The 24,837-nt window shown below is 42.3% G+C and overlaps 1 protein-coding gene across 1 annotated transcript in view; it reads right to left on the bottom strand.

The window, feature by feature from the left end:
- The window catches only part of FGF14 (fibroblast growth factor 14), a 712,599-nt gene extending 692,682 nt beyond the window's left edge, over nt 1-19,917 (bottom strand). Inside the window, exon 1 of the mRNA XM_008260154.4 lies at nt 18,961-19,917. Coding sequence (XP_008258376.1) covers nt 18,961-19,168 — 208 coding nt within the window. The 5' untranslated portion in view covers nt 19,169-19,917. The remainder of the gene's footprint in view (nt 1-18,960) is intronic.
- Nucleotides 19,918-24,837: the final 4,920 nt, after the last annotated feature.

Raw genomic sequence — 24,837 nt, 5'->3', positions numbered from 1 at the left:
TTAAAGCTTTCTTTAAAAAAAGACAAAATGCAATTTGCAATTCTTGCATAGAACTTGTACCCTCCAAATAAAAGTGTGTGTGTGTAAATAAATAAATAAATAATATAAAATGTGCTTAACTAAGGTGAAAAAAGTATATAAAACCCATAAAATTTATACCTTATTAAAAATCCATAAAATGTACACCCTAAATTTTCTGAGGTAATTATTGCTAGGTGTGAACAATTAATGTAGATAAAAAGTATAGAAACATACATATAAAATCAACAATATTTTCAAATATTCATCCTCCTATATAGACATGGCTAATGCATCCACAATACATACAAGTAAAGCAGATATTGTAATAACCTAGCACAAGTATTTGAACACATTTTTTGAAAGTTCAAGACTGATATAAGGACTTTAGAATCATCTGCAGCTAGTTGCACTCTGGGCAAAACACAAAATGTTCAAGGCTCTTTTAGGTCCTGAGGGGTTAGGAATAAACAACTGATTAAGCCTCTAAAATAGAAAACCAGGTTCAAAGGGAGAACAAGGCTTCTACCAAGACTCCAAACAGCTCGACTTCTGACCTTTGCTTGGACACATTTTCTTAAAAGCACAAGGATTTTTAGGGCAGTGAAAACAACCTGCACCATGCTATAGTGGTAGGCACATCATACGTTTATCTGAACCCATATACACCATCAAGCATAACCTCAGTGTAAATTATTACTCTGGGTGATGATGCTGTGTCCATGTAGGCTCATCGATCATTAACCAATGCACCACTCTGAAGGGAGACCTTAGCAATGGTGACATTAGTAATGCATGTGTGGGGCAGAGGGTAAGAGGGAAATATCTGCTGACCTCTCAATTTTGCTGTAACTCTAAAACTCCTGTAAAAATAGTATTCAAAAAACTTGTTAACCTTATAATATCAACTACAGATAAAAACATTTAAAATATTAAGTAATAAAACATACTGATTTTAGTATAGGTCATCCATTAGGGAAAGTAGAAATGAAAGTAAGATCAATTGTGAAAAGAGAATAGGGAGAAAAGAACAACTAAGTGTTCACATGCTAAGTACTGCATTAGGTGTGATTTTACATATATATATATATATATATATATATATACACACACATACACACTCTTAATTACTACCAATATTGAAAAGAGGTATTCTTTCTCTGCTACCAAGAACAAAACAAACAAAACAAGCCAAGAGTCTGAGAAATCAGGATTTTAATCTTTAACTCCAAAGTATCACATACTGATACTGCTCTCCTTACCAATTAAAAAATATTACAACAACAAAAAGGATGTCAAAAACTGCACAATCACATAAAAGTAACTGTCAAAGGAAGGTAATAGGAACAAAGGGGCGTTCTGTGGCTTTAAACAGGGTTACACAAAGTTAGCCCATCTACAGCAACAGGAATGATGACATTTTTACAGCATCAGGGAAAACACAGTTCAATCATCTGGCTAGGAATTGCACAAAATGATCCATCTAAAATACAAAAAAAGGACATAAAAGATGGAGGTTTTTTTTTTCCATTAATTCTGGAAGAACATTCTCTATTTAAGGGAAATACTTAGGCAAATCAATATTCAATTTTTTAAGTTTTACTTTTAATAATATAATGATATAATGAAAAACCTCTACTAAAGTGATTATTTGCAAATAAATGCACAGTCAGCATCCTACTGAATGGAGAAATGTTGGAAGCGTTTCCTCTAAAACCTGGAACCAGACAAGGATGCCCACTTTCACCATTCTATTCAATATGGTTCTGGAAGTTTTATCCAGAGCCATTAGGAAACAAAAAGAAACCAAAGGGATACAAATTGGAAAGGAAGAAATCAAATTATCCCTGTTTGCAGATGGCATGATTCTATATTTAGGGGAACCAAAAGACACCACTAAGAGACTACTGGAACTCAGAAGAGAGTTTGGTAAAGTGGCAGAATATAAAATCAAAACACAAAAATCAGTAGCTTTTGTATACACAGACAATGCCATGGCTAAGAAATAACTTGTAAGATCAGTCCCATTCACAACAGCTACCAAAAATTTAAATACCTTGGAATAAATTTAACCAAGGAGGTAAAGATCTCTACAATGAAAATTACAAAACACTAAACAAAGAAACACAAGAAGACACAAAAAAATGGAAAAATTTTCCATGTTCATGGATTGGAATAATTAATATAATCAAGGTATCCATAGTGCCAAAAGCAATTTACAGACTCAGTGTGATCCCAATCAAAATACCAATAAGGTTCTTCTCAGATCTAGGGGGAAAAAATATACTAAAACTTCTATGGAAACACAGGAGACCCTGAACAGCTAAAGAAATGTTAAACAACAAAAACAAAGCCAGAGACATCACAATATCAGATTTCATATAACAGGGCAGTTGTAATGAAAACAGCCTGGTACTGGCACAAAAATAGACATGTAGACCAACAGAACAGAATAGAAATTCCAGAAATCAATCCACCCATCTACAACGAACTAATATTTGACAAAGGAGCTAAAATCAATTCCTGGAGAAAGGACAGTTTCTTCAACAAATGGTGCTGGGAAATTGGATCTCTGTGTGCAAAAGTATGAAACAGGACCCTATCTTTAACCTTTATAAAAACCAACTCACAATGGATCAAAAATCTAAATCTATGATGTGATACTATCAAAAAACTAGAGGAGAACATCAAGGAAACTCTACAAGACATTGGAATAGGCAAAGACTTCTTGGAAAAGACCCCAGAAACACAAGCAATCAAAGCAAAAATAAACAAATGGGATTACATCGATCTCAGAAGCTTCAGCACTACAAGGAAACACTCAACAAAGTGAAGAGGCAACCAACAGAATAGGAGAAAAAATTGCAAAGTACGCAACTGATAAAAGTATTAATATCCAGAATCTATAAAGAGCTCAAGAAACTCAACAACAAGAAAACACACAACCCAGTTAAAAAATAGGCCAAGGACTTGAATAGGCATTTTTCAAAAGAGGAAAACCAAATGGCATTATCAAACAGCCTTGTGGAACAAAAAGGCAATCATAACCTAATTCATTGTACTTTTCAAATTAAAAAGTATCCAACTTATCACTGAATACTACCTAAGGATAACCATGGACTCTTCCTTCTGCTTGGAATACTCTAGTCCAAATACATCCCTAATTTCATCCAGTGAGGAGAATTTCATGATTTGACCAGCAGTAACAAAGGGACTATAATAATTCTTTACATTATTTCTGGAGAGGTAGAGAAATGAGAAAGTTACCTTTTTGCAGGAAAAATCATTCATAGAAGTATATCAGGCATGAAAACAGTATCCATCATGGTAGTTGAGAAGCTGTCTACTTATTATATAAAAAGGAACTATTAGAATATCATGTTTCAGATATACAGAGAATAGCTATTTTTGATAAAACTCAGATTTCACTTATCAGCATGTTTATTGGAAGGTAAATCAACTCCTAATTCATACTCTTACAAGTAATTCTTGGTTCTTCCCATACTCCCTCACGTCCCCAAAGTTAATGGTATGCTGTTTTCTGTTCTTTGAGAGATTATCCAGGTCTTCCTCCTGGATAACTACTAGAATGTCTCCATCATTTGGCCAGAATTTTATATCCCAGAGAGTGGCTTCCATGCCCTCTTCTTGGACCAAAGCTAGAAATGAAAGATCAAGCTACAATATTACTATAATCCATAATATTAACCTCAAAAGGTTATTTACATGTTACCTCCACAGATAATACCACAACATATTTTCTTTTATTAAGCCATCACTTCTAATTAAAGGGGAGATCAGCCCCAAAAGTAATTTTTTAAGGTGATTAAATTTAAGGAAGCCTTGGAATCAAGGCTGTTATCTCCTTTTTCTCTTTACTAAGTAAAGTGTATAAAGGAAAATCAAAAGCATACAAATATAAACAAAGAACAATCAGGATAATATGTAAAATCAAATAACCAGGACTTTTCGTTTTTGTTCTTTAGATGAAAGATTAATAAGGAAGCATGAAGGAGTTATAGCAGTCCTTAGGAGATTATAACATAACAAAAAACATTGGCTACTACTGTGAAGTATATCTAACCACACACAATGGGAATCAGTGACTCGGGGTATTTTAAAACCTGTGCACCAGGCCAGCGCCGCAGCTCACTAGGCTAATCCTCCGCCTGCGGTGCCGGTACTCCAGGTTCTAGTCCCGGTTGGGGTGCTGTGTTCTTTCCCGGTTGCTCCTCTTCCAGTCCAGCTCTCTGCTGTGGCCCGGGAAGGCAGTGGAGGATGGCCCAAGTGCTTGGATCCTGCACCGCATAGGAGACCAGGAGGAAGCACCTGTCTCCTGGCTCTGGATCAGAACAGCGCACCAGCCATAGCGCCCATTTGGGGGGCGAACCAACGGAAAAAGGGAGACCTTTCTCTCTGTCTCTTTCTCTCACTGTCTAACTCTGCCTGTCACCAAAAAAAACTGTGCACCTAATAGCTAAAATATGGAATCAACCCAAATGTCCATCAACTGAAGACTAGATAAATTATGGTATATATACACTATGTAGTACTACTTAGCTGTTAAAAATATGAAATCTTGTCTTTTAAAATAAAATGGATGCAACTAGAAACCACTATAGTTAGTAAAATCAGCCAGTCGCAAAATTACAGATATGTGTTCCCTGATCAAGGGTAACTAATAGAGTAATTAAAATGTAATGTATTGATCAGTACAATGTATACATGTATCAAATTGTCACACTATACATCATAAACATGCACAATTATTGTTAATAATTTTTAATGTTTTAAAAGTCAAAGAAATAAAAACAAATTTCCTATGTTCACTACACAATAAAAAAAAAGAATTATATCTATGAAAAAAATGTAATGTATTGGACCGAAATGGACATTCTGAGATTCAAAGATGGTTTACAGCCCTCATCTCTTCTGTTGAGGAACTGTCTTTTTTTTCCTCATAGTATTTGTTGAACTCTTCTGCTTAGTGTATGGTTAACCTTATAATTAATAAGTAAACTGAAAGTAGATCTCTGTAAAAATTAAAGATTGGGAATGGAGAGGGAGGAGGAAGAAGTGTTGAAGCAAGGGCGGTAGTGAGGGAAGTTTCACTATATTCCTAAATCTGTATATATGAAATACATGAACCTTGTATAACAAATTTTTTAAAAGCCTATATACCAGCCATATGCAGATAACAGTTAACAGAAGCTGTTTAGAGCCTTTTTCATACACTCCCAGTAAATCCATAATAGTCTACAGTCCTATTGTAGACTTTTTTCTTTCAAGTCTTAGTTCTTCTTTCATGTCTTTTTTGCTGTTCTTCTAATGCACATCACCACACAAGAGAAATCATAGTAGCAGACAACATGGAAAGCTGTAGAAGAACGCAGGGCTTAAATTTACTATATTGAAGTTTGAAGACTTCAGCTCTTATTTCTAATTTATTTATGTGGCCTACCTTAACTTGTGAGAAGTTTAAAGTTCTGGTTATACGGTACCAATCCATAAATACCAATAAAAAATGACATATGACTGGTAAACCTGACACTGGAAATAGATATTCTTAAAAATGTCTTGTTCAGTCATCATCTCCTGTGTTACAGATCTCAGCACTAAATTTCATCTTAACAAAGTCTACTGAAAGTCATGAGCTGAACTGGTGTACATGTAAAGTACTGTTTAAATTTTAGAATCAAAAATTTTAAAGCACAAAATTCTATTTTTGTACTAAAACTTCTGGCTATTTCCTTCTGCTTTCAAATAATATACAACATGAATCCTTCCTCAATGTCTCTTCTGGATAAAAGATTCTAATGACCAATATATTAAGGATTAATCTAGATTAAGCCACAAGTTACATGTCTAACATTAATACACTCAACTGGTTTAGCGTTTTCCCTTAACATTGGAAAAGCTTAAACCACAGTATTTCACAAGTGTCGTTTGAGCTTTCCTAATGTTAAGGGAAAACACTAAACAAGTTGAGAACACTAGAACATATTTATATCTAGAGCTACTAAATAATGTAATATTTTCTATAATGTAATACAGCAACTAAGACATTAATAAAATGTTACCTAACAATCACTTTTATGCATTTTTTAATTTTTAGAACTATATAGACATAGCGATTGACAATACCAACTTGTATAATTTTCCTTAACTGTCTTATAAAGTAGAATGTGTTAAGAAAACCCCTTTATGGCCAGTGCTGTGGCTCAGTAGGCTAATCCTCTGCCTGATGCACCGGCACCCCGGGTTCTAGTCCCAGTTGGGGCGCCAGATTCTGTCCTGGTTGCTCCTCTTCCAGTCCAGCTCTCTGCTATGGACCAAGAAGGCAGAAGGCAGTGGAGGATGGCCCAAGTCCTTGGGCCCTGCACCCACATGGGAGACCAGGAGGAGGCACCCGGCTCCTGGCTTCAGATCAGCGCAGTGCGCTGGCCCTGGCAGCCATTTGGGGGGTGAACCAGCAGAAGCAAGACCTTTCTCTCTGTCTCTCTCTCTCTCTGTCTAACTCTGCCAGTAAAAGAAAAAAAAAAGAAAAAAGAAAGCCCACTTATAAAAATATATAATAATCCTTCAAAGTATTTCTACCAATTATAGCTTTAAAGGGCTTTAAAAAAGGGTCAAAGACTGACCTTATATTAAATCTTTAACATTGAAAAAAAAATCATAGTTAGGTAAAACTGATCAAGATGAACAGTCAATGACCCCTCCTATTTTGAATAATAAAAATAAGAGAGTAAAGTTGTAAGTCACAGAGTGAGTTGAATGACCCTAACGTCCTTTCCTGGGGCTCTTACAAATTCAAGATAATGGGCACCAGAGAGATAGGGTAGGAAAGTGTGCGCACGGCCATAGGACATTAATTAGACTGTGATTCTCAAAGTGGCATTTTATACACAAAACATTCTTATACATTTAACAGTTTTAAAAAACATTTGTTTGAAAAGCAGAGACAGAGATCTACTGGTTCACTCTCTAAATGGTCTTTATAGCCAAGTGTGGGCCAGGGCACAGCCAGGAGCCACAAACTTCATCTGTGTCTCTCACGTGGATGTCAGATCCTCAAGTATCTAAGCCATTATCTGCTACTTGCCAGATGCATTAGCGAGGAGCTGGAAGAGAAGCAGAGTAGCACGAACCTGACATGGTCCTCTGATATGGGATGTGAGTATCCCAAACAATGGCTTCATCCACTGTAACACAACACCAGCCCCTATACCTGCTATACTAATGAAAAGCGTTCCACTCACTCCCTTACTGCTGCAGCATTCATTCACTTGGTATTATGCCATAGTCTATTGGCTTTAGCCTAACTTAGGAAGCTTGATTAAATCACCACTCATCCACTAAAACTGCAGAATTCAGGCTTCTGCTGTGAATGTATTTCTACCACAGTGAGTCCACTATTGCTATCACCACTTTCAGTGAGTCCCTACCCCTCTAATTATGCTTGTGAGCCCATTAATATCATGCTTAAATACTGTCATCTCTAACAAAGATCTTAGCTCTAAATCAAAGAAACCACAACTGCTGAGTACAAGATATCATTAGTTACATTTTTTGTAAAGTTTGTGTGATCATTAAGAACTTAACTTGAGGCCGGCACTGTGGCACAGCAGGGAGGGCCGCCGACTGCAGTGCCGGCATCCTACATGGGTACTGGTTCGAGTCCCAGCTTCTCCACTTCTGATCCAGCTCTCTGCTATGGCCTCGGAAAGCAGTAGAGAATAGCGCATGTCCTTGGGTCAATGCACCCACTTGGAAGACCCGTAAGAAGTTCCTGGCTCCTACTTCAGATCAGCACAGCTCCAGCCATTGTGGCCATTTAGAGAGTGAACCAGCAGATGAAAGACCTCTCTCTCTCTGCCTCTTTGTAACTCTTTCAAATAAATATTTAAAAAAAATTAACTGCTCTTGTTTTAACCAAAGTTATCTTCCTTAATATCCTTTCACAAATTTTGTGGCATTGACATCCAGGAAACAGAATTCAAATTTTGTATAAGAAAAGAGTAGAATATGGAAATTTATTTCCAAAATGTGTATTCTTAGCAAATTGTTCATCAGTATACATCTCCATTAAGCAACAATAATCAAAGATCACTAAATATATGACCAGTAGCAGAACCAAATAAGCACCTTAGAATTTTGGTGGCAAAACCTTGTGGTCCAAGTCAGTGAGATGTTCCTGGTATTCAAATATTTAATGAAACTGCTAAGTCCTTCCCAATAGTAGTGTTTCACTAGGAAACATTGCCTTGTAGGGAAATAAATTACTAATAAGATAAAAGTATTGCAAAGTTTGTTTGATATGACACCTTGAACGAAGTACGAAAGCCACTTTCCCCTTATTTAGATACCCAAGAAAGTCATGTGGAGTTAAGAAGTGGCCTCAAATTACTTAACACAAATTGAAACTGGGGGATGCCTTCATATTATAGAATACATAATAACATGTTCATTTGGCTTTAGCAACATGTAAAAACGAACAAAGCAGCTACAAGCTGCATTTCCTGTCTTGCATTTTCAATCTGCTTAAAAGAGCAGATTGAGGCTACCTCCCTATGACCACAGTGCCTCCCACGTCTCGCAGTTACACCTTCGATTCCATACATCCTTTCAAGTTTAGAGTAAGCAGTGCCTGTCCTTGTCTTCCAGATATATGCCTTCAACTTGTCCTCTCCCAGTAGCTAAGCAATTTTTCTTCTATCCATATCACAGACCCAGAACCATCATCCAAGCTCCCATTTCCCATCTGTAACTTAGAGAAGCAAGCACACTTCATTTGACTGCTTTCTTGTTACAAAAATCCTTACTTCGTCCAAGTGCTACTCCTCCCACAGTTACATTGGTCACATTTTCCAACTGTCGTCCAGCAATTCTCAATCATGTGACGCCCCCCTTTTCTGAAATGTTCTCTAGTTCAATTTTTTTTAACCACATCTGGTCTAACTCCTTGGCCAGGCTTCTAAACTCCAAAATATGATTCCAGTAACTTTCCCACAAATCCCCAATCATGTACCTTTCACTCTATCCACAGAGAATTCCACCCTTTCACTCGCATCATTTCCCTTGCCAAGTATATGCTCATCTCTCCTGCCAACTGAAACATGCAACTGGGGTCAGCTCAGGTCACACTTCTCTAAAAGGTTTCCCACTCTTCTCCCTTCATCCTATGTGGATCTTCTAGCAGCTCCCCTATCTATGACTCTCTATACATTTAGCTGAAGTATGTATGCGTCAAAGACTCAATCCTTATAGAATATTTTTAATTCTCTCCCAGTAATGGACATGTAATTACATTAGTTATTTAGTTACTGCTAAGAGGTCTATGATATAGAATTGTATAATATCTATCCTTTCAAAAACAGCAGGCCACTTTTTTAAAGATAATTTCCAAACAACACATACTTTTCTAAATACTGACTACATCGTTGGAACAGCATGACAATACTGAGAGAAATGAAAAAGAACGAACTGCCTTGAAGAAACAGATGTAAGTGAAAACTTTCCCATGGCATTTCTGCCTGTCCTGTAACAGCTTTTGTTCCAGACTTTCTTTCCAAACAACTTTGGAATCTAGGGATAGCGCCTCCCTTCAGGTTACAGCACAATGATTTCCCTAAAAATACTGCCTTCATACAGGGCAAAGAGTAGGCAGCTTTGCTAGAGGGCCCTTGAAAAACTGGGTGTTACCTAAACTCAGCGTTCCTCAGCTGTGACACATAATCTCTGTGTGCAAGCATCCACGTGGGTCACTCACAATTGCCAAGGGACTGGCTGTTATAAAGCCAGTGCTCTCCAGCTAGCTTGTTCTGTCCAGTCACATGCTGCCCTCCGCCATATTATGAGGCAGCAAGAAGGCCCTCACCGGAGGCTGAGTAGATGCCATGTATTACATCCTTGGATTTACCAGCACCCAGAAATGTGAGCTAGATAAATCGACAACCATTATACATTTTCTAGTCTCAGGTATTTGGCCGTACCAACAGAAAATGGACTAAGACACCCTCCATCAAATTTGTTACTGAATCATTAAAGTATTGCTAACATTTAGTATCTGTCCCATTTCTCTGAAATATGAGAATTTTTGTCATTTAATTTCCATGTGAATGGAAAGATATTTTAATGTAAAAAAAAGTAAATAATTAACTTTATGAAAAAATCAATTCCTGGGAATCGCATCATTTGATAAAGAGGGAGGAAGGAGAATTTGGGATTACTTTTTCTAATCTGCCTCAACAGGAAGATATCAAGGCAGAATTTTCAGTGTTTAATTAGGAAACTGACTTTGATCTCCTAGAGACAGGGCCCTTTCTTGGCTTAAAAATTACAACTGGTGTACAACAATAACACAACTAAAGATGAGCTTCAGACTTTAAATTAATGACAGGTTTTTAAGCCTCACAATTAAAGGATATTACTTTGATTTTAGTCCTAAAGTCTTATATTCACATTTTTTAAGTACAATAATATACCATGTTCTTTACACAGGAAGTATAAAGAATGGAGATTACATTTCCTTCTAAACCACACTTTAAGAGGCAGTATTACAGAAAAGGTTACCATGCACTTCAGTGATCCACTGTAATTGTGTAGACTACAAAAAATGTTAGAGGAAAAGGCATTTTAATTACAACTACATTCATTTCTAACTAAAAAGCAGGTGCACACACTTACATATGTAAATTCAATAAGGTTCACACTTCCTTATCCTTTCTTCCCAGACCTGAATAGTTAATCTGAAAACTTGGTTTTTGATTGCACAACTTGACTCCTCAACTGAACAAAGTATTGTGTACAAAAACATTTGCAACAAAGAACTGTATGAAATCATTTTTTAAAAATCATTTCATCTTTATTATAAAGCATTTTTCCCATCCCTAAGTATTTTCAGGTTTGAAGTCAAGAAAACGAACTACCCTAAAGCAACTCTCTTGGAGCTATTTAGATTTTCCTCTACACAGAGAAACTTGTCAGTTTCTTACTTGCTATTGAAAGCTATCTCAGACCCTCAATAAAGCCCTCAGCAGAGGTCCAGGTTCTTAGTCCATGTTTGAAGGGGACAGAAATATTCTACTGACAAACAGCCAAAGCATTAGCATCAAAGGAGCCGTCCAAATCAAAACCCTACTGTTAGAAAGCTTTAGCCCCTACTTGAACTTCTTAACCAACTGGAAACTGGCCACATAAATGGACCCCACTTCCTCTCCAGCACCTTAATTTGGAACTCAATCGTAGCCCAATAGTTTTCTTCCCCTCGGCCTCTTCAACCTTCAATCTTGCCCCCACAAAAAGCTGTTCTGCACACTGTGGCCCTACAATTGTCTAAAGGCTAAATCTGCTTTTGTCACAGACCCTGACACATGATCAGGTCTTGAGCATCTTGATAGCCCTACCATCTGCTACTCCCTACACCCGTAATCTTCTCATCTTCACTTGAAATTGCCATTACTGGTATATACCACACCCTCCTGCTCCAGAGTTTAAGGTATGTTTCCTGTTCTTTGGCAACGTATCCAGTGCCCCTCCCACACAGCCAACTCCTAGTCAGCCCTCATGACTCATGGTTGTTTTATTTCCTGAAGTGAGGCTTCCATGACCTTTGCTTTGGCTGTGTAGCACCTTTATGCACTCACGGCACAAACCACATCATCAGAACTGAGCCAGCTCTTCTCTCCTGCACATGCCTTGAGGGAAGAACCAGAAGTCTGGAAAGACATGGAGGGTATATAATGGAATGCCATCGCCTCCAGCACCAACCGCACAACGCCACGAAATGCACAAGTCGTTCAGATGTCCCTGGTAAAATATGCTCAATCTTGAGCCAGGGTAGAAAGTTGTTGGTTTTTGTGCCTGGAAATCCAAAACCAGCCCCTGGAACAGTCACTTTCTCTACCAAGAAGAAAAGTGTCATAGGTTGCTCGTGATCCCTAGGGTGGCCGTCTACCTCTCCCTGGTTCTAGAATAAAATGTAGATAAGACAGCTAACTTGTCCAAGGAGAGTATGCAGAAGAACGGGTCGGAGCGGAGGGAGTCAAGGCTGGTCATCAAGGTCATAGAAGCCTAGAGTTACGGTTGCAGCCATGAACACCCTCACTGCAGCCGATGAGGCCAGGAAAACTTCAGGGACCCACCCGGGAGTTGCCCAGTCGCTAATGGGGAAGCGGAGACCACCACAAGGAGCCTTCTCTTCTCCCGGGCCTGAGGCTGGGCACAAGTCCCAAGGACCCCAGCCCCTTCCTCCGGCCCATGGCCTTTTCCTATAAGCCCCCTGGGTCCAGAGCTCGCAGGTGGAGTTGGGCTGGCAAAGGCAGGCCACCTGCGCGCTGGGACCGAACCTGCTTCCCCGCCCTTGGCCTAGAGGGCTCAGGGCCAAGGCGCCGGGGGAGCCCACAGCAAGCATGGGCCCTGCCCGCAGCACAGCCTGGCGGCCGCCGCTCCACACCCCAGCTCAGCGATCTCCGCTCTGAGCTCCACCCGGGCAGCAGACAATCCCGCCGTGCAAGTTCCCCTAGAGCCGGGACTTCCTGCCTCCCTCGTTTCCATAACGACGGCTGCAGGGTCCTAGCGAAGCCCTGAGGTCAGAGGTCATCTCCGCGGCAACGGGAACTTCCCGCGCTACGGAGGCTCCAATGGGCCGCTTCCGCCGCATTGCGTAGCGGAGCCCCCGGCGCACGGAGGCTGGAGCGAGCCAGCGTGGGTCCCGGTGATCCGAGGGCAGAGGTGTGACCAGGGCGTTTGGCCACCGCTTCCCACCCGGAGGAGGCCTGCGCCTCCCCTCCTGGCCCCCCATTTTCAGGGCCCAGGGAGTCCAGTCTCAGCTGGATTACCGAGGACTGGACACCTGGGAGCAGCTCAGAGCTGCAGCGTTGGCCCCTGGCGGCTTTGCAGAAAACAATAATGACATGGTTCTCTGGAAACCAAGGCCTCTGCCCGGAGCCGTGGCTTCTGTCAAACTTTCCGGGCCCTGACACAGACTGTGCGCCTCGCAGCCCAGCACCCTACACCTTTAAAGTGGAAAGGAGGAGGCACACAGCGCACCTTGGCTGTTGGAAGTGCAGAGCTACGAAGTTGGAGAACGAATGCGTTTAAAGCTGCAGAACAAAATATGAAAGCAGGGGGTCCGCTCTAGCCTGAGGCCTCCAAAAGAAAACAGGCCGCCTGGGCGGGTCTGCGTACCAGGAGGAGCGACTCAGCATGTCTTCCTTTGTGAGGAGGGAAAGAGTAAAGGTTAGGAAAGCCAGGAGGCCCTGCCAGGGGTGAACCCAGAGGTGTCCTAAGGTCGGAGGCCCTGCCAGGGGTGAACCCAGAGGTGTCCTAAGGTCGGCTGTTCCAAGGCCAAGAGCGCCAGCGAGAATGCACTTGGCTGTTGAGCCCGTATTTTTGCAGGAGGTTCAGGGGTGAGACGCAGACGGCAGGCTGGAGTTTTGAGGTTTAGAACAAGGGAATGTGTGCATGCAGTGTTTCAGGTCAAGAGTCAGACCTGGAAGCCACTAACAGCTTTTTCCCTTCTTGATTTTATTGTTTTGTATCATCTATAAACCAGATTGTTGGTTGGCACTGTTGAAAAGGTATAGACATAAGTGGACTTAATCAGATGTATGATGGTCCTACCTTTCTTTGTTTACAGAGGCACCGATTTTTTCTGTTAGTTCATTTTATTAAAATGTATTGAAAACCTGTTATGTGTTATAAGCAGAGTTTTGGTCAGGACAAAATGATAAAAGCAGTAGTGCCCAAGAGTTGCTGGGTGACTTCTCAGACGATGTTAGATTAGGCAAGCAAAAAACCTCCGTGTAGCCCGTAAAACCTGTCTGCATTATCCCTCCTTTTTGCCTTCATGTTCTGAACGTCCCTAAGAACTTTTCCACTTCAGTTCACCATCCCACATTTCACATTCTGACCAATGGAAAGAAAAACAAAGTACTCTGTAGCATGTGAAGAATGATACAAGACAAACACTAGCAGGTAGCTGGTTCTTCAAAAGCAGAATAGCAAATACACTATTGCATCTTGATGGAGGAACTAAGAAGCCTCCCTCAGAGAACTCCATGCCCTTCAGTGCCCAGATTCAACCCCTTCAGAACCAAATCTGCGCCACTGCACTGGGCAGGTTGATATGCACTGAGCTAGTTCCCTGATCCACAGTCCTTCCTGGAGGTAAGACTGAATCAAACTCAAAAGCTTTATTAAAAGCAGGCACAATGCAATGACTCATTTAAGGCTTAGTAGAGGCGCTTTTGCTATACTTTTTGAACATTTCCAACCCTTTCCTCTTAAGGCATAGGAAATGATTTTGAATAATTGGTTCCATTTTGAGACATCTACATGGTATTTATAGAAAACTTATGAGTCAAGCTGAGTGAGTGCCAAAATGTGCAAAGGAGTGAAAACATTGGTTGTTGTTCTTGTTACCATATGTATAAAACACTTCACAAAAGTCTCCAATGTTTGTGTTGTTAATACATAGAAGATGGGGTTCGAACATTTTAAAGGAATCGTTCACTTTGGGAAATGTGAAGTATACACAGAATTAGCTTTAGCACCTCTGAAAGCACTGCATCATTTGAACAAATTTTCTCAGAGATGCTAAGATGAGCACAGGCTGTATGTGGTTACAGCCAAAGAAATATTCATTGTTAAAACTAAGTTTAGATTATCATGTGTTGAATTTTACACTTGTTAATTTGAATATAAGTTTCCAAAAAGAAAAATCTACGGCTCTCCCAACACACACCGGGAAGTCTATTGAAAATGCCATTCCTTGGTTCACAGCGTGCCACTGCTCTGCACAACTAATTTGCTACCTCTGTAACTGAAGCTTCCTGGATGGAGTCCAAGGCCTACTCATATTACATTGAATCCCACATGAAAGCCAAGCATTTTAGAAGGAGAGGAACGTTACACCTGTTTGGTGATGCAGCCATGCAGGCTGAATTTGACATCTTCGTGTGATATATACTGTGTTTAGAAATGCGGAGGCTGTAGCCCACGTGTGGCTCACCCAGCTCTACAGAAACCCAGGATGAGTCGGCAGGCTGAGAAGGAGGAGTGAGAAGTGCTTATTCCCTTTTCTTCCTTGTCTCCCTATTTTTTCCCTTCCAAACGCCATGGCAGCTCTCGATATAAAGGAAGTTAAAAAAAAAAAAAAAAAAAAAAAGGTTGAAAACAGCCCAGTTAGTAAAAGGCAAAACAAGCCGAGAGGCACCCAAACAAGCTAGGAGACAAAGTGCTAACAGGGCATCCCGAGCTCTGCTTGTTCCCTCACAAAGTTACATGGCAGCCAGCGAGGCTGGGTTCAGAGAAGGAGACACTCGGCCAGGAGTCTGTGTGCTGTGCTCAGTGTGTTCTGCAGCACTAGGGCCAGGGCACCTGCCTCGTACCCTCCTTGCCACTGACACACTGAGAACAATTCTCTTACCTCACAATTCACTTCAAGAACCTGTGCTTTTTAGCAGGCCGTGGGACTTTAGGGGTGTCATGTGTGTGGTTGAGTGGGTGTATACATTTTATGGTCCATGGCTGCCTTTGCTTGTTTCACGTTATGTGTCTAAACAACTAGCTGTGACATGACCTCAGTGGGTATCTTTATTGGGGACTTTTTCAATGACATTTCTTTTCTTAGCACCCTTTGCTTAAAGAGCAGTGACCTAGATCTTTTCCCAAATTGGCCTGTTAGAAACATTGGTCAGTCCAAACTATCATACCGGGTTAAAGAAAACCTATCAGGCCTCCTCCAGGCAAAATAAGTGCCTCGGACTTAACATTCCCCATTTAATGATTTGCCCAAAATACAATCACCTTGCATGACTCATACAGTGCAAGCTGAAGCAGGTAACATTTATTCTAAATGCATAGCTATTGCCCTGCTAGGAAAGTAAGGAAAGTAGGACATTTGATGTGTGTGTGTTCTCTGGTAAGAGTTGTACCGTAGCATATGCAGTGTTTCTTATGAAGATGTCAATTTACTTTATACCAGAGCTTTTTAAGTCATTGTGATTGATTTTTGAAAGCATTATGTTTTGCCAATACATTCTACATGTTCTTTTTCAGTTACGTTTTACATAAAACAACTATAAAACACTCTAAGCATTAGGTAGCTAATTAATAATGCTTGAATAGATGAAAAACTCGGCCCTTAAACTCACAACTCCTGTCACCTACCTATTTTCAGTCTAGCGAGATTACATGGCCACTGCTCCAATATCCTTCCCAGGAACCTTTGGCAAGAGTATCCACACTTGTTGGCAAATTAAAGATTTGGAAATAACCAGAAAAGCATTTCCTAACTTACAAAGATTGGGAAGAAAAATGAATATTTACCTCTGAAATAATAAGAGGTGTTTTATACCAGATTCACTGGTATTTGGCAGTATTCTTTCAGCATTCTTAGTTTGAAACCAGTTAATTGTCCTCTTTTTAGACTTAAGATAACATAATAGGTAGTAGGCAGTCTGTTCTTTTGGTTTTAACAGTTAAGAGGATTTCAGACTTTGTTTTATTTTAATTACCCAATTAACTTCTTAGTTGCACTGCTATCTTGGGATCAAAAACCTGGCCATGATTTTAGACTTCATGTTAATAGCAGAGGGAGAACAGAAGTCACCAAGTTTAACATTCAAAGTGGATGGCTAGGCACAGGTTGGGATCAACTTTGAGGAGTGAGACAGTGTGACGTTAGTGTCCCACTTTTAAAAATTTCAAGGTTCCAACTTGTGGGTTGGACCTCTCATCTCTGGTGACCTAAGACTCAACCCTTCTAAGAGTTGATGATGTTGTTAGACAAGCTTTGTGTTAACCCATCTCTTGGGATGCAAGTACTTTAGCAGGCGTGCACTGCAAAATAAATTGCTCTAAAAATAAACTGTCATTTCTTGAGCAACTTCCAAAATGCCTCAGAAACAAACAAACAAAAAACACAATGACTACATCCAGAAAAGATGAAAGTAGGTAGGGGAGGTGTAAGGTGAAGACAGTGGGTTGTACACTGGGGGGAAACTCGTATCTCCAGTGAAATTGTTTACGAGATAATTACAAAGCCCTGCAAAGAAACTCACTGTTCAGCACTGATTTCAGGCAGGCCAGCACCATAGAAAGACTGACAGGTGCCTAGACTAACAGTCTAGGGGAAAACAAGGTGTTGGCCTCATTCCTCTCTCAGAGGGGAGCTAGATCTTGTCACCAGACACTAGGGGGCTTGACAAAGCCACTCTTTTTACCAAGTGAAGCATCAGCCCTTCTGCCCAGCTGCCACTCTCCCCTGGTCCGGCTGCGGGGAGTCTTCCCACTAGGCTGTGAGATGCAAGCGCTGGGTGAACTGCTGGGGTACCCCGCGCCGGATCCCAAGTGTGGCTGGTTAGGGGACCATGCTGCTCCCCTGTGAGGGGTGGCGGCGTCATCTCAGAGTTGCTGAAGGCACAAGGACAGGGGACAGCCAGGGCTGGCTGGAAGGGGTGTAGCGCAGGCGAGAGCGCGGGGGTGAGGATTCCGGGGCAGAGTCCACTGCGGCACGGGGCCCGCCTGGCCGCCCGCCGGCGGCTACCCCTAGAGCCTGACACAGCCCCGCACCGTCCCAGCCAGGGGCCGCCTGGACCACGCAGCACCGCGCCACGGGATCCCTTCGACTGCATCCCTGGCGGCGGCCGAGGGTGCTCAGCCTCCACACCCACCGCCTCCACCCCGCCCACCGGAGCCTCCTCCGCAGCCCCCTCCTCGCAGCTCCCGAGGCTGGGAGGCGGCAGACACTTGCTGCCCAGCTGGAGCTCTGGGTGTCAGGGCGACCGCCGAGAGCCGTGATCTACGGCACCGCAGTGCCGGCGTCAGGGACCTCCAGCACGCGGGATGCCACTGCGGGATGACCGGCCCCCGCCCCCCACCCCCGCCCCTCCTCCCACCACGGCCCAAGACGCCCCAACGCCGGGTCCTGGAGCCCTTCCCCACCCTGAATGGAGCCAGGGGACACCAGGCATCCCTGACTGCCGGCTAGCGGGGTTCTGGGAAAGGCTGCGCTCTGCCGCCGCCACCACCACGCAGCCCTCCGGCCTGGCCTCGCCCGGGTGGCTCGCCCCCTCCCCAAACTCCTCAGACTGAGACTCTGAGAAGTGAGCCCCTGGGGTCCCACATTCCAGGATCGATTGCCTGCATCTGCCTTTCTTATGTAATGCGCTGGAAGTGCCCCTGTGGAAGCTCTCTGGCACCCGGGGTGCCTGACCCTCCGGAAGCTCAAAGACGGGACCCGACCCGGGCCCAGGGTTTGTCCTGCAGTGGGACCACTTCCTAGAGGGGCAGATTTCAATCACGCCCGGCACAGGGGCCGGGCTGTGGCCCGCAGGCGGGAGCCGGGCTCCGCCACCCCCAGGGGCAGGCTGTGGAGGGAGGCAGACGGGGGGAATGAGTTAATCCTCGGGCGGGCGCCGGGAGCCAGACGGGGGCGGGAGGCGGGGGCTGACGGAGGAGCAGGGCCGCCAGGGAGGGGGCCGCTTTGACTTCGGCAAAGGTGATGGGGTGGCGGATATTGTGCAAGCTCATCAGAAAGTCTGGAGCCGAGCCGTGTCCCCAGAACCTGCAGCACGAGTGCGTTTTCCTGGCGACTGCCGAAGCTTAAAGCCATGGTCCTCTGATTGTCCACCAAGCACAGGCAACCCAAATACATTACAAAAAAAAAAAAAAAAGTTTCCTCCTCCCTCCTACTGATGGATTGTGTCACAGCCAAGAGATGCCGATAACGGTTTGGGGGTTCGCAGCCGCGGATCCAGCTGTTACTTGTTTATTCATGCAACACCTCTAGATTCAACACCGTCCTGCTGGCTTGTGTGTTCCCCTGCCTTCCTGCATAGAACTGCAGATCTAGCTCCATGAGCAACAGACAGGTTATTACGAGGAAAAATACCATAGCCATAATGATAAGAATAACACGATGCACGTTTTGCTTACCAGTTGGGGTCTTGTTTTTCTTAAGACTCTTGCCACAAAGACACTGCAGCATATGCGTTCCTTTGCTGAAAATGTTCCAAAGAAACCACATTGATTTGGGCGAAAAGCAATCCAGCAGCTTAGACACCCTGAGAAAGAACAGATCCTTGTGGTTGCATAATAATAATTTGAAATCAGTTCTCCTGAAGAGGGGCACCGGTTTTACCATAGGAAAAACGATAATATTCCGGATCTTCTCCCAGTTTTTTCCCCTCACGTGGTCTATTTCTTTGAGACTTCTCAGTGATTGTTTTTTTTCGGCCAGGGTGAAGGATTTATTCCCCCCTTGGTCACCACTGGATTCTTACCAAAGGCTTGGAAAAAAATCCTTTTTCAGCATGAAGCCCAACAAAAAAAGCAAAGAAATCCCAACTGAGACCAGAACTAAGCTGGGAGCACAGGAATGCACTAAAGGTCCCCAAAGAGAAAACCATAGCCTTGTACTTGGTCGCTACAGGGCTGGGTGGCTCTGCAGGAGGAAGGCTGGATTCAGCTCACTGAGAGAAGACTGCCATTGTGTAGCCCTAGGAGAGAAAGGGGGCAAAAGGGAAACCAAAGGAAAGAAAAAAAGAAAAGGAAAAAAGAAAAGAAAGGAAGAAAAAAAAAAAAAACCAGCACACACACTCACACACCAATACCACCTCCGGGATGGAGTCTGTCAGCCGAAGGCAGCCTCCCTTCTCCCAGGGTCGATTTTTTTTTTTTATAATCGATCGCCAGCGCTCAGTGGGATCGCATTTGAACCTGCAGCTCCCAATCACCACGGAGAAAAGATGCGATTCTAGGTGCCCCCTCCCCTCGTCAGTCTCGTAGCAGGTCCAGAGCGCCACGAACCCCCTCGCTGCTTCCTCTCACTCTTCCAGCTTCCAGCTGCCGCCGTGAGCATGAGGAAAAACCTCCCCTCCGGATTCCTCGCCCAGCCTCGACTGTGAGTTACAGGCATTAGAGGGAGGAGGAGGAGGAGTTGAAGTTTGCATTGAAAAGACTGGCTTTCCATGACGTAGCCACGTGCTCTCAGACCCGTCACCAGTGAGGTGCCTCAACCCGCCCGGGGAGGGCAGTGTCACTGCAGTCCCTGTGCTGCGCCCCTCCGGGAGCCTCCCCCGGGCCGGCCCCAGCCCCAGCGCCAGCGGGACCCTCTCCCTCCTTGGCCCTGCCCCAGCCGGGCCCCCGCGGCCGGCTCTCCCAGGCACCCCAAGAGCCTTCTGTTGAAAGGGAGATTGAACAATTAGGAAGAGTAGACCTCAGAGAATGCATGGGGTGGGGGTGGGGGCAGAAAGAGAAACAGGAGTTTAATGCACTCCACACAGACAAAATTAGCGCCACCTTTTCTTTTCTTTTCTTTTTTCAAAAGCAGCATAGAAAGCATCCCCAACGCCAGGGAAGCTCACGCTGCTGTGATTATTGTTTGAGTCCCACGTAAGGTGCTGCTTGAAAAACACAAACCAGCGTAAGCCAAAAGGATGTCATACACAGCCTGTTCAGAGGACAGCCACTAAAATCTGAGGAGGAAAACTGTACTTTCCTGGGTAGGGACATATGCACAGTGACAAAATGTATGTCTTTGCTAGACAAACAGCCCATTATCCTGGAATAATTTTTTGTACAGAAAGCAGCCTGTTTAAATCACGCCCTAATGCACTGGATTCAGCAGCCATGTACAGCTGGCCAGCACTAAGTTCACCCTCATTTACTTCTCATCTAGGCATAGCACCCTCACCAATCTAACCAAACAAAATGGGCAAACTTTCTGTCTTCATGAAGCTATTACCCAGCTTCCCACTCAGCCAGAAAACCAAAAGACTGAGGTCAGAGCCCTTGGTTTATTTTATTTTATTGTGGAAAAAAGACGACGTACAAAGCACTACAAACTATTACAAAGAATATACAACTCCAGTGTACTCACTACTCAAAGTTAATAAAAAGTAGCATTTTGCCATATTTGTGAACTGAGGAACTTGGTGATGTAAAACTGACCACTCACTCTTAAATAAATGGATTAAAGTTACGCCAATTTGTCTTTATAGGATAATTGGTATAATTTTAACTTTAATTTAAAAATGCATTTTAGAAGTTCCATCTAGTATCAAAAATGCCTCTACTGTATGGTATATCAAACTATCACACAAACAATAGATATAGATTTATGTATATGAGGACTGATGAGTGTCTGATTTCAAAGAAAATGAACTCCTGGGGGCTGGCCTTGTGGTGTGGTGGGCTAAGCCTCCACCTGCGTCCCATATATATATAGGTTCCAGTCCTGGCTGATCCTCTTCCAATCCAGCTCTCTGCTATGGCCTGTGAAAGCAGTAGATGGCTTACATGTTTGGGAACTTGCTCCCGGTGGAGGACCCGGAAGAAGCTCTTGGCTCCTGGCTTGGATTAGCCCACCTCTGGCAGTCACAACCATTTGGGGAATGAACCAGCAGATTGAAGACCTTTCTCTGCCTCTCAAATAAGTAAATAAAATCTTAAAAAAAAAAAAAAAGAAAAAATGAACTCTAATGCCAGGTGTCGAAAAGCAAAAATATAATAAACATCTTTCCCACTCAGTTTTCTGATCCTTATGAGGCATTTCAGGATGCCTAAATTTAAATCGAATATCCCGGCCTTTTGGGAAACATCAGTCAAGGTAAGAATTAAAACAAGTACTTCTATTAAAGTCCAGAAATTGGAAAGCTATACAGTGATGGCCTCTCTGTCAAAGAATCGTGACATATAGCTTAAAGACTAACAGCAGTCTAAAAACATTTGGTAAGAGGAAATGCTAAAAGCCCATGAATGTAATGCCTGATGACATACATTGAGAAGTAGACTTCAAAAACAGAGAAGCATTCTCTTTTGGGAGAGGAAAAATGGGATTTCATTGCCAAATAATTAGGAAATAATTTTTTATGTCAATCAGGGACAGATATCATATGCTGTTTCTATAGCATTCTGGTATCCTCTAGAGGGTTCCAGAATATCCCAATGCATTACCACTGGGAAAGTACCAGAGAAATGGGTGAGTAAAAAGTATTCCACATCAAGGAACCATTATTGTGGCACAGCAGTTTAAGCTTCTGCTTACAGTGCCATCTTCCCCTTTAACAGTGTGGGTCCAAGTTCTAGCTGCTCTGCTTCCAATCCAGCTTCCTGCTAATATGCCTGGGAAGGCAACTGAAAATGGCCCCAAGCACTTGAACCCTTACCATCCACATGGACAATCAGGATAGAATTCCAGGCTCCTGGCTTTGACCTCGCCAAGACCTGGTTGTTATGGCTACTGGAAGACTGAACAAGCAGATAGAAGATCCCTCATTCTCTTCCACCCTTCCCTGCTTCCCTCTCCCTCTCCTCTCCCTGTTTCCCTGCCATTCTGGATTTCAAATAAGTAAATCTTTTTCTTTTAAATTCTACATCAAGGTTTCCTAAAATCACCAGGCTCTAAGTTTCTATGAAAGCTTGCTGATTTCCCTGGGGTACTTCACAGATAGAGTAAAATATAGGGAGATTAATAGATCTTTGTGCATGCTGAATTTGTATTAAAAGAATTTTCAAACTAGATCTTCTTGAATTTCCAAATTTTACTCTCTGCTCTACACTGTGAAGGTCAGTCTGTTTCCTATTAAAGAAGGACTACCAAAAAGCTAGCTTCCTGTGCTCCATATCCATGGGAGACTTGTTAGTTTGCCCTGTGAACTAAGGAACAATATAAAAGGTAATTAACTGTGACTCCTCTTCAGTGAGAATGTGTTATGCCAAACATTGTGCTAGTCACATCTCATATTCTTAGCAATTTAAAAGAAGAAAAAGTCTTCTTTTTAATGTATGGATTTCTGACATTTCTGTGTTTCTTTTCTATATTCACTGATACATCATTATTTACTCACGTCACACTGACTATTATTCCAATTAAACAGACAACAATAAAAGCATTTATTTTTGCCTGGAAATGATGACTAATACCACTTCAGGTTACTTCTGGTTCAAAGAACCCATAGTTTCTGATGTGCTCTGAGTAGCCTGGTTCCATCATTAAACCAAAACTGAGAATCTATTCTGTGAAAGTAGCTGCTTCAGACTCCATATTGGACACCAAGTCATGAAATTGAACTAAGTTACCAGTAATGCAATAATAACAAAGGTGGTCCAAGAGCTAACTTATGTTTCTGGGGGCTTCCAGATCAGGGATAATCCAAAAATATTTATTTTTGCTGACTTGAGTCCTACACAATTATTTAAGTTTTGTTTCAATAAAAATAAGGAAAGCTTCAATAAAACTGTAAGAATTAACAGTAAAATATATAGTAAAATATATAGTAAAATATATAGTGCACAGGTTTAAAAAAATACTGTAAGATTGTATTTTCATAAGGGTAATGTAAAATGGACCCAGTACTGATTATGGGACAGACCCAGTACCCTGATTATGATCAGGTTCATTTAAAAATTATACTTTCATTCAGTATATCATAGTTTACAAATCTAAAAATACAAGTAACTACAAGAATTTCATGACATAATAATATATACTTTTAATATGAGACATGTGAATTTTCATGAGAGTTGTCAACAAAAACCTTAAAAAGTATCATAGCATGCCTTGTGATTTCCAATTCTCTTGCCTTTCACTCTTTCTTTTAGTCATAAAAGCCCACTCCTACCACAGCTTTGGAAGGGCATGTGGGTACTCATATGGAGAATATAATTCCCAACCCCATTATGGTTTTATATAATCATGTGACTAGACACTGATCAGTGGGACATAAGCAAAAGCGACACCTTCAGCTGGCTACCGCCACACTTCAAAAGAAGTTGTTTTCCACCAACTGCTCTCTTTTATCCTTCATGTGAGCTTGAAATTAATCATGTGAGCAGCTTAGACAGAAACATACACTGAGAACTATGTAGGACAAAGAGAAGAAACCTAGGACCTTGGACAGAGCCATTTGTTTAGGCTGGGTTATCCTCCTGCCTCTGATAGGTGACAAGAAAACACCTGTCTTGTTTGAGCCTTAGTTCCCTGCTACTGCTGTAACAAAACACTACATTGTGGGAAAAAGGATAAAGTACATTAGTAGCATAGAGCCTGTGGCTTTATCTACATTTGTCTACACTTGTCCACTCTCCTCTCCATTCACTTTAGTGTTTCTCTCATCACTACTGCGTCCTATAAAGTACTCTGGCTTACCCTCAGTATCTGGAAAAACTCCACTGTCCCAATCTCAGTTTTCCTAGTTCCTACTGATTGGTAGTTTAGAGCTTATGACAGTAAAGTTTTTGCCAATGAAAGGAGAACAAAGGCAGAAGAGAAAGGAGCAGAAGAGTTGGTCATAAAGGAACTAGAGATAGAAAAAGAAGACAAAACATCCATGGAAGATGCACATTATCTTTCAATTCCAACTTTCCACAAACACTTTGAAGTACCATCATTTGAGGTCCTAGCTAGCTATATTACCTTGCAAACCACTTTCAAAAACTTGAAGCTGGTACAGGTATTGGGCATAGTGATTAAAATGTCACTGGGGGCACATGCATCTTATGTTGTAATACCTGGGTTCAAGTCCCAGCTCCACTTCTGACTCTAGCTTCACTTCTGATTCCAGCTTCCTGCTCGTCCACATCCTTGGAGACTATGGCATGGCTCAGTTGTTGGGTCTCTCCTACCCAAATGTAAGACCTGGATTGAGTTCCTAATTCCCAGGCATTAGGGAAGTGAAACACCAGATGAGAGTGTTCTGTCTCATCTCTCAAATAAATTGAACCTTTTGCTGTTTGTACAAGTATAATTCTAAAGTTCACATTCCTGTACTACTTGTTAATATCCTGTCTTCCTCTCCCTGTTTTTCTTAC

The sequence above is a fragment of the Oryctolagus cuniculus genome, chromosome 9 (assembly GCF_964237555.1).
Source record: "Oryctolagus cuniculus chromosome 9, mOryCun1.1, whole genome shotgun sequence".
NCBI lineage: Eukaryota > Metazoa > Chordata > Mammalia > Lagomorpha > Leporidae > Oryctolagus > Oryctolagus cuniculus.
This window is presented reverse-complemented; position numbering and strand designations above follow the sequence as displayed.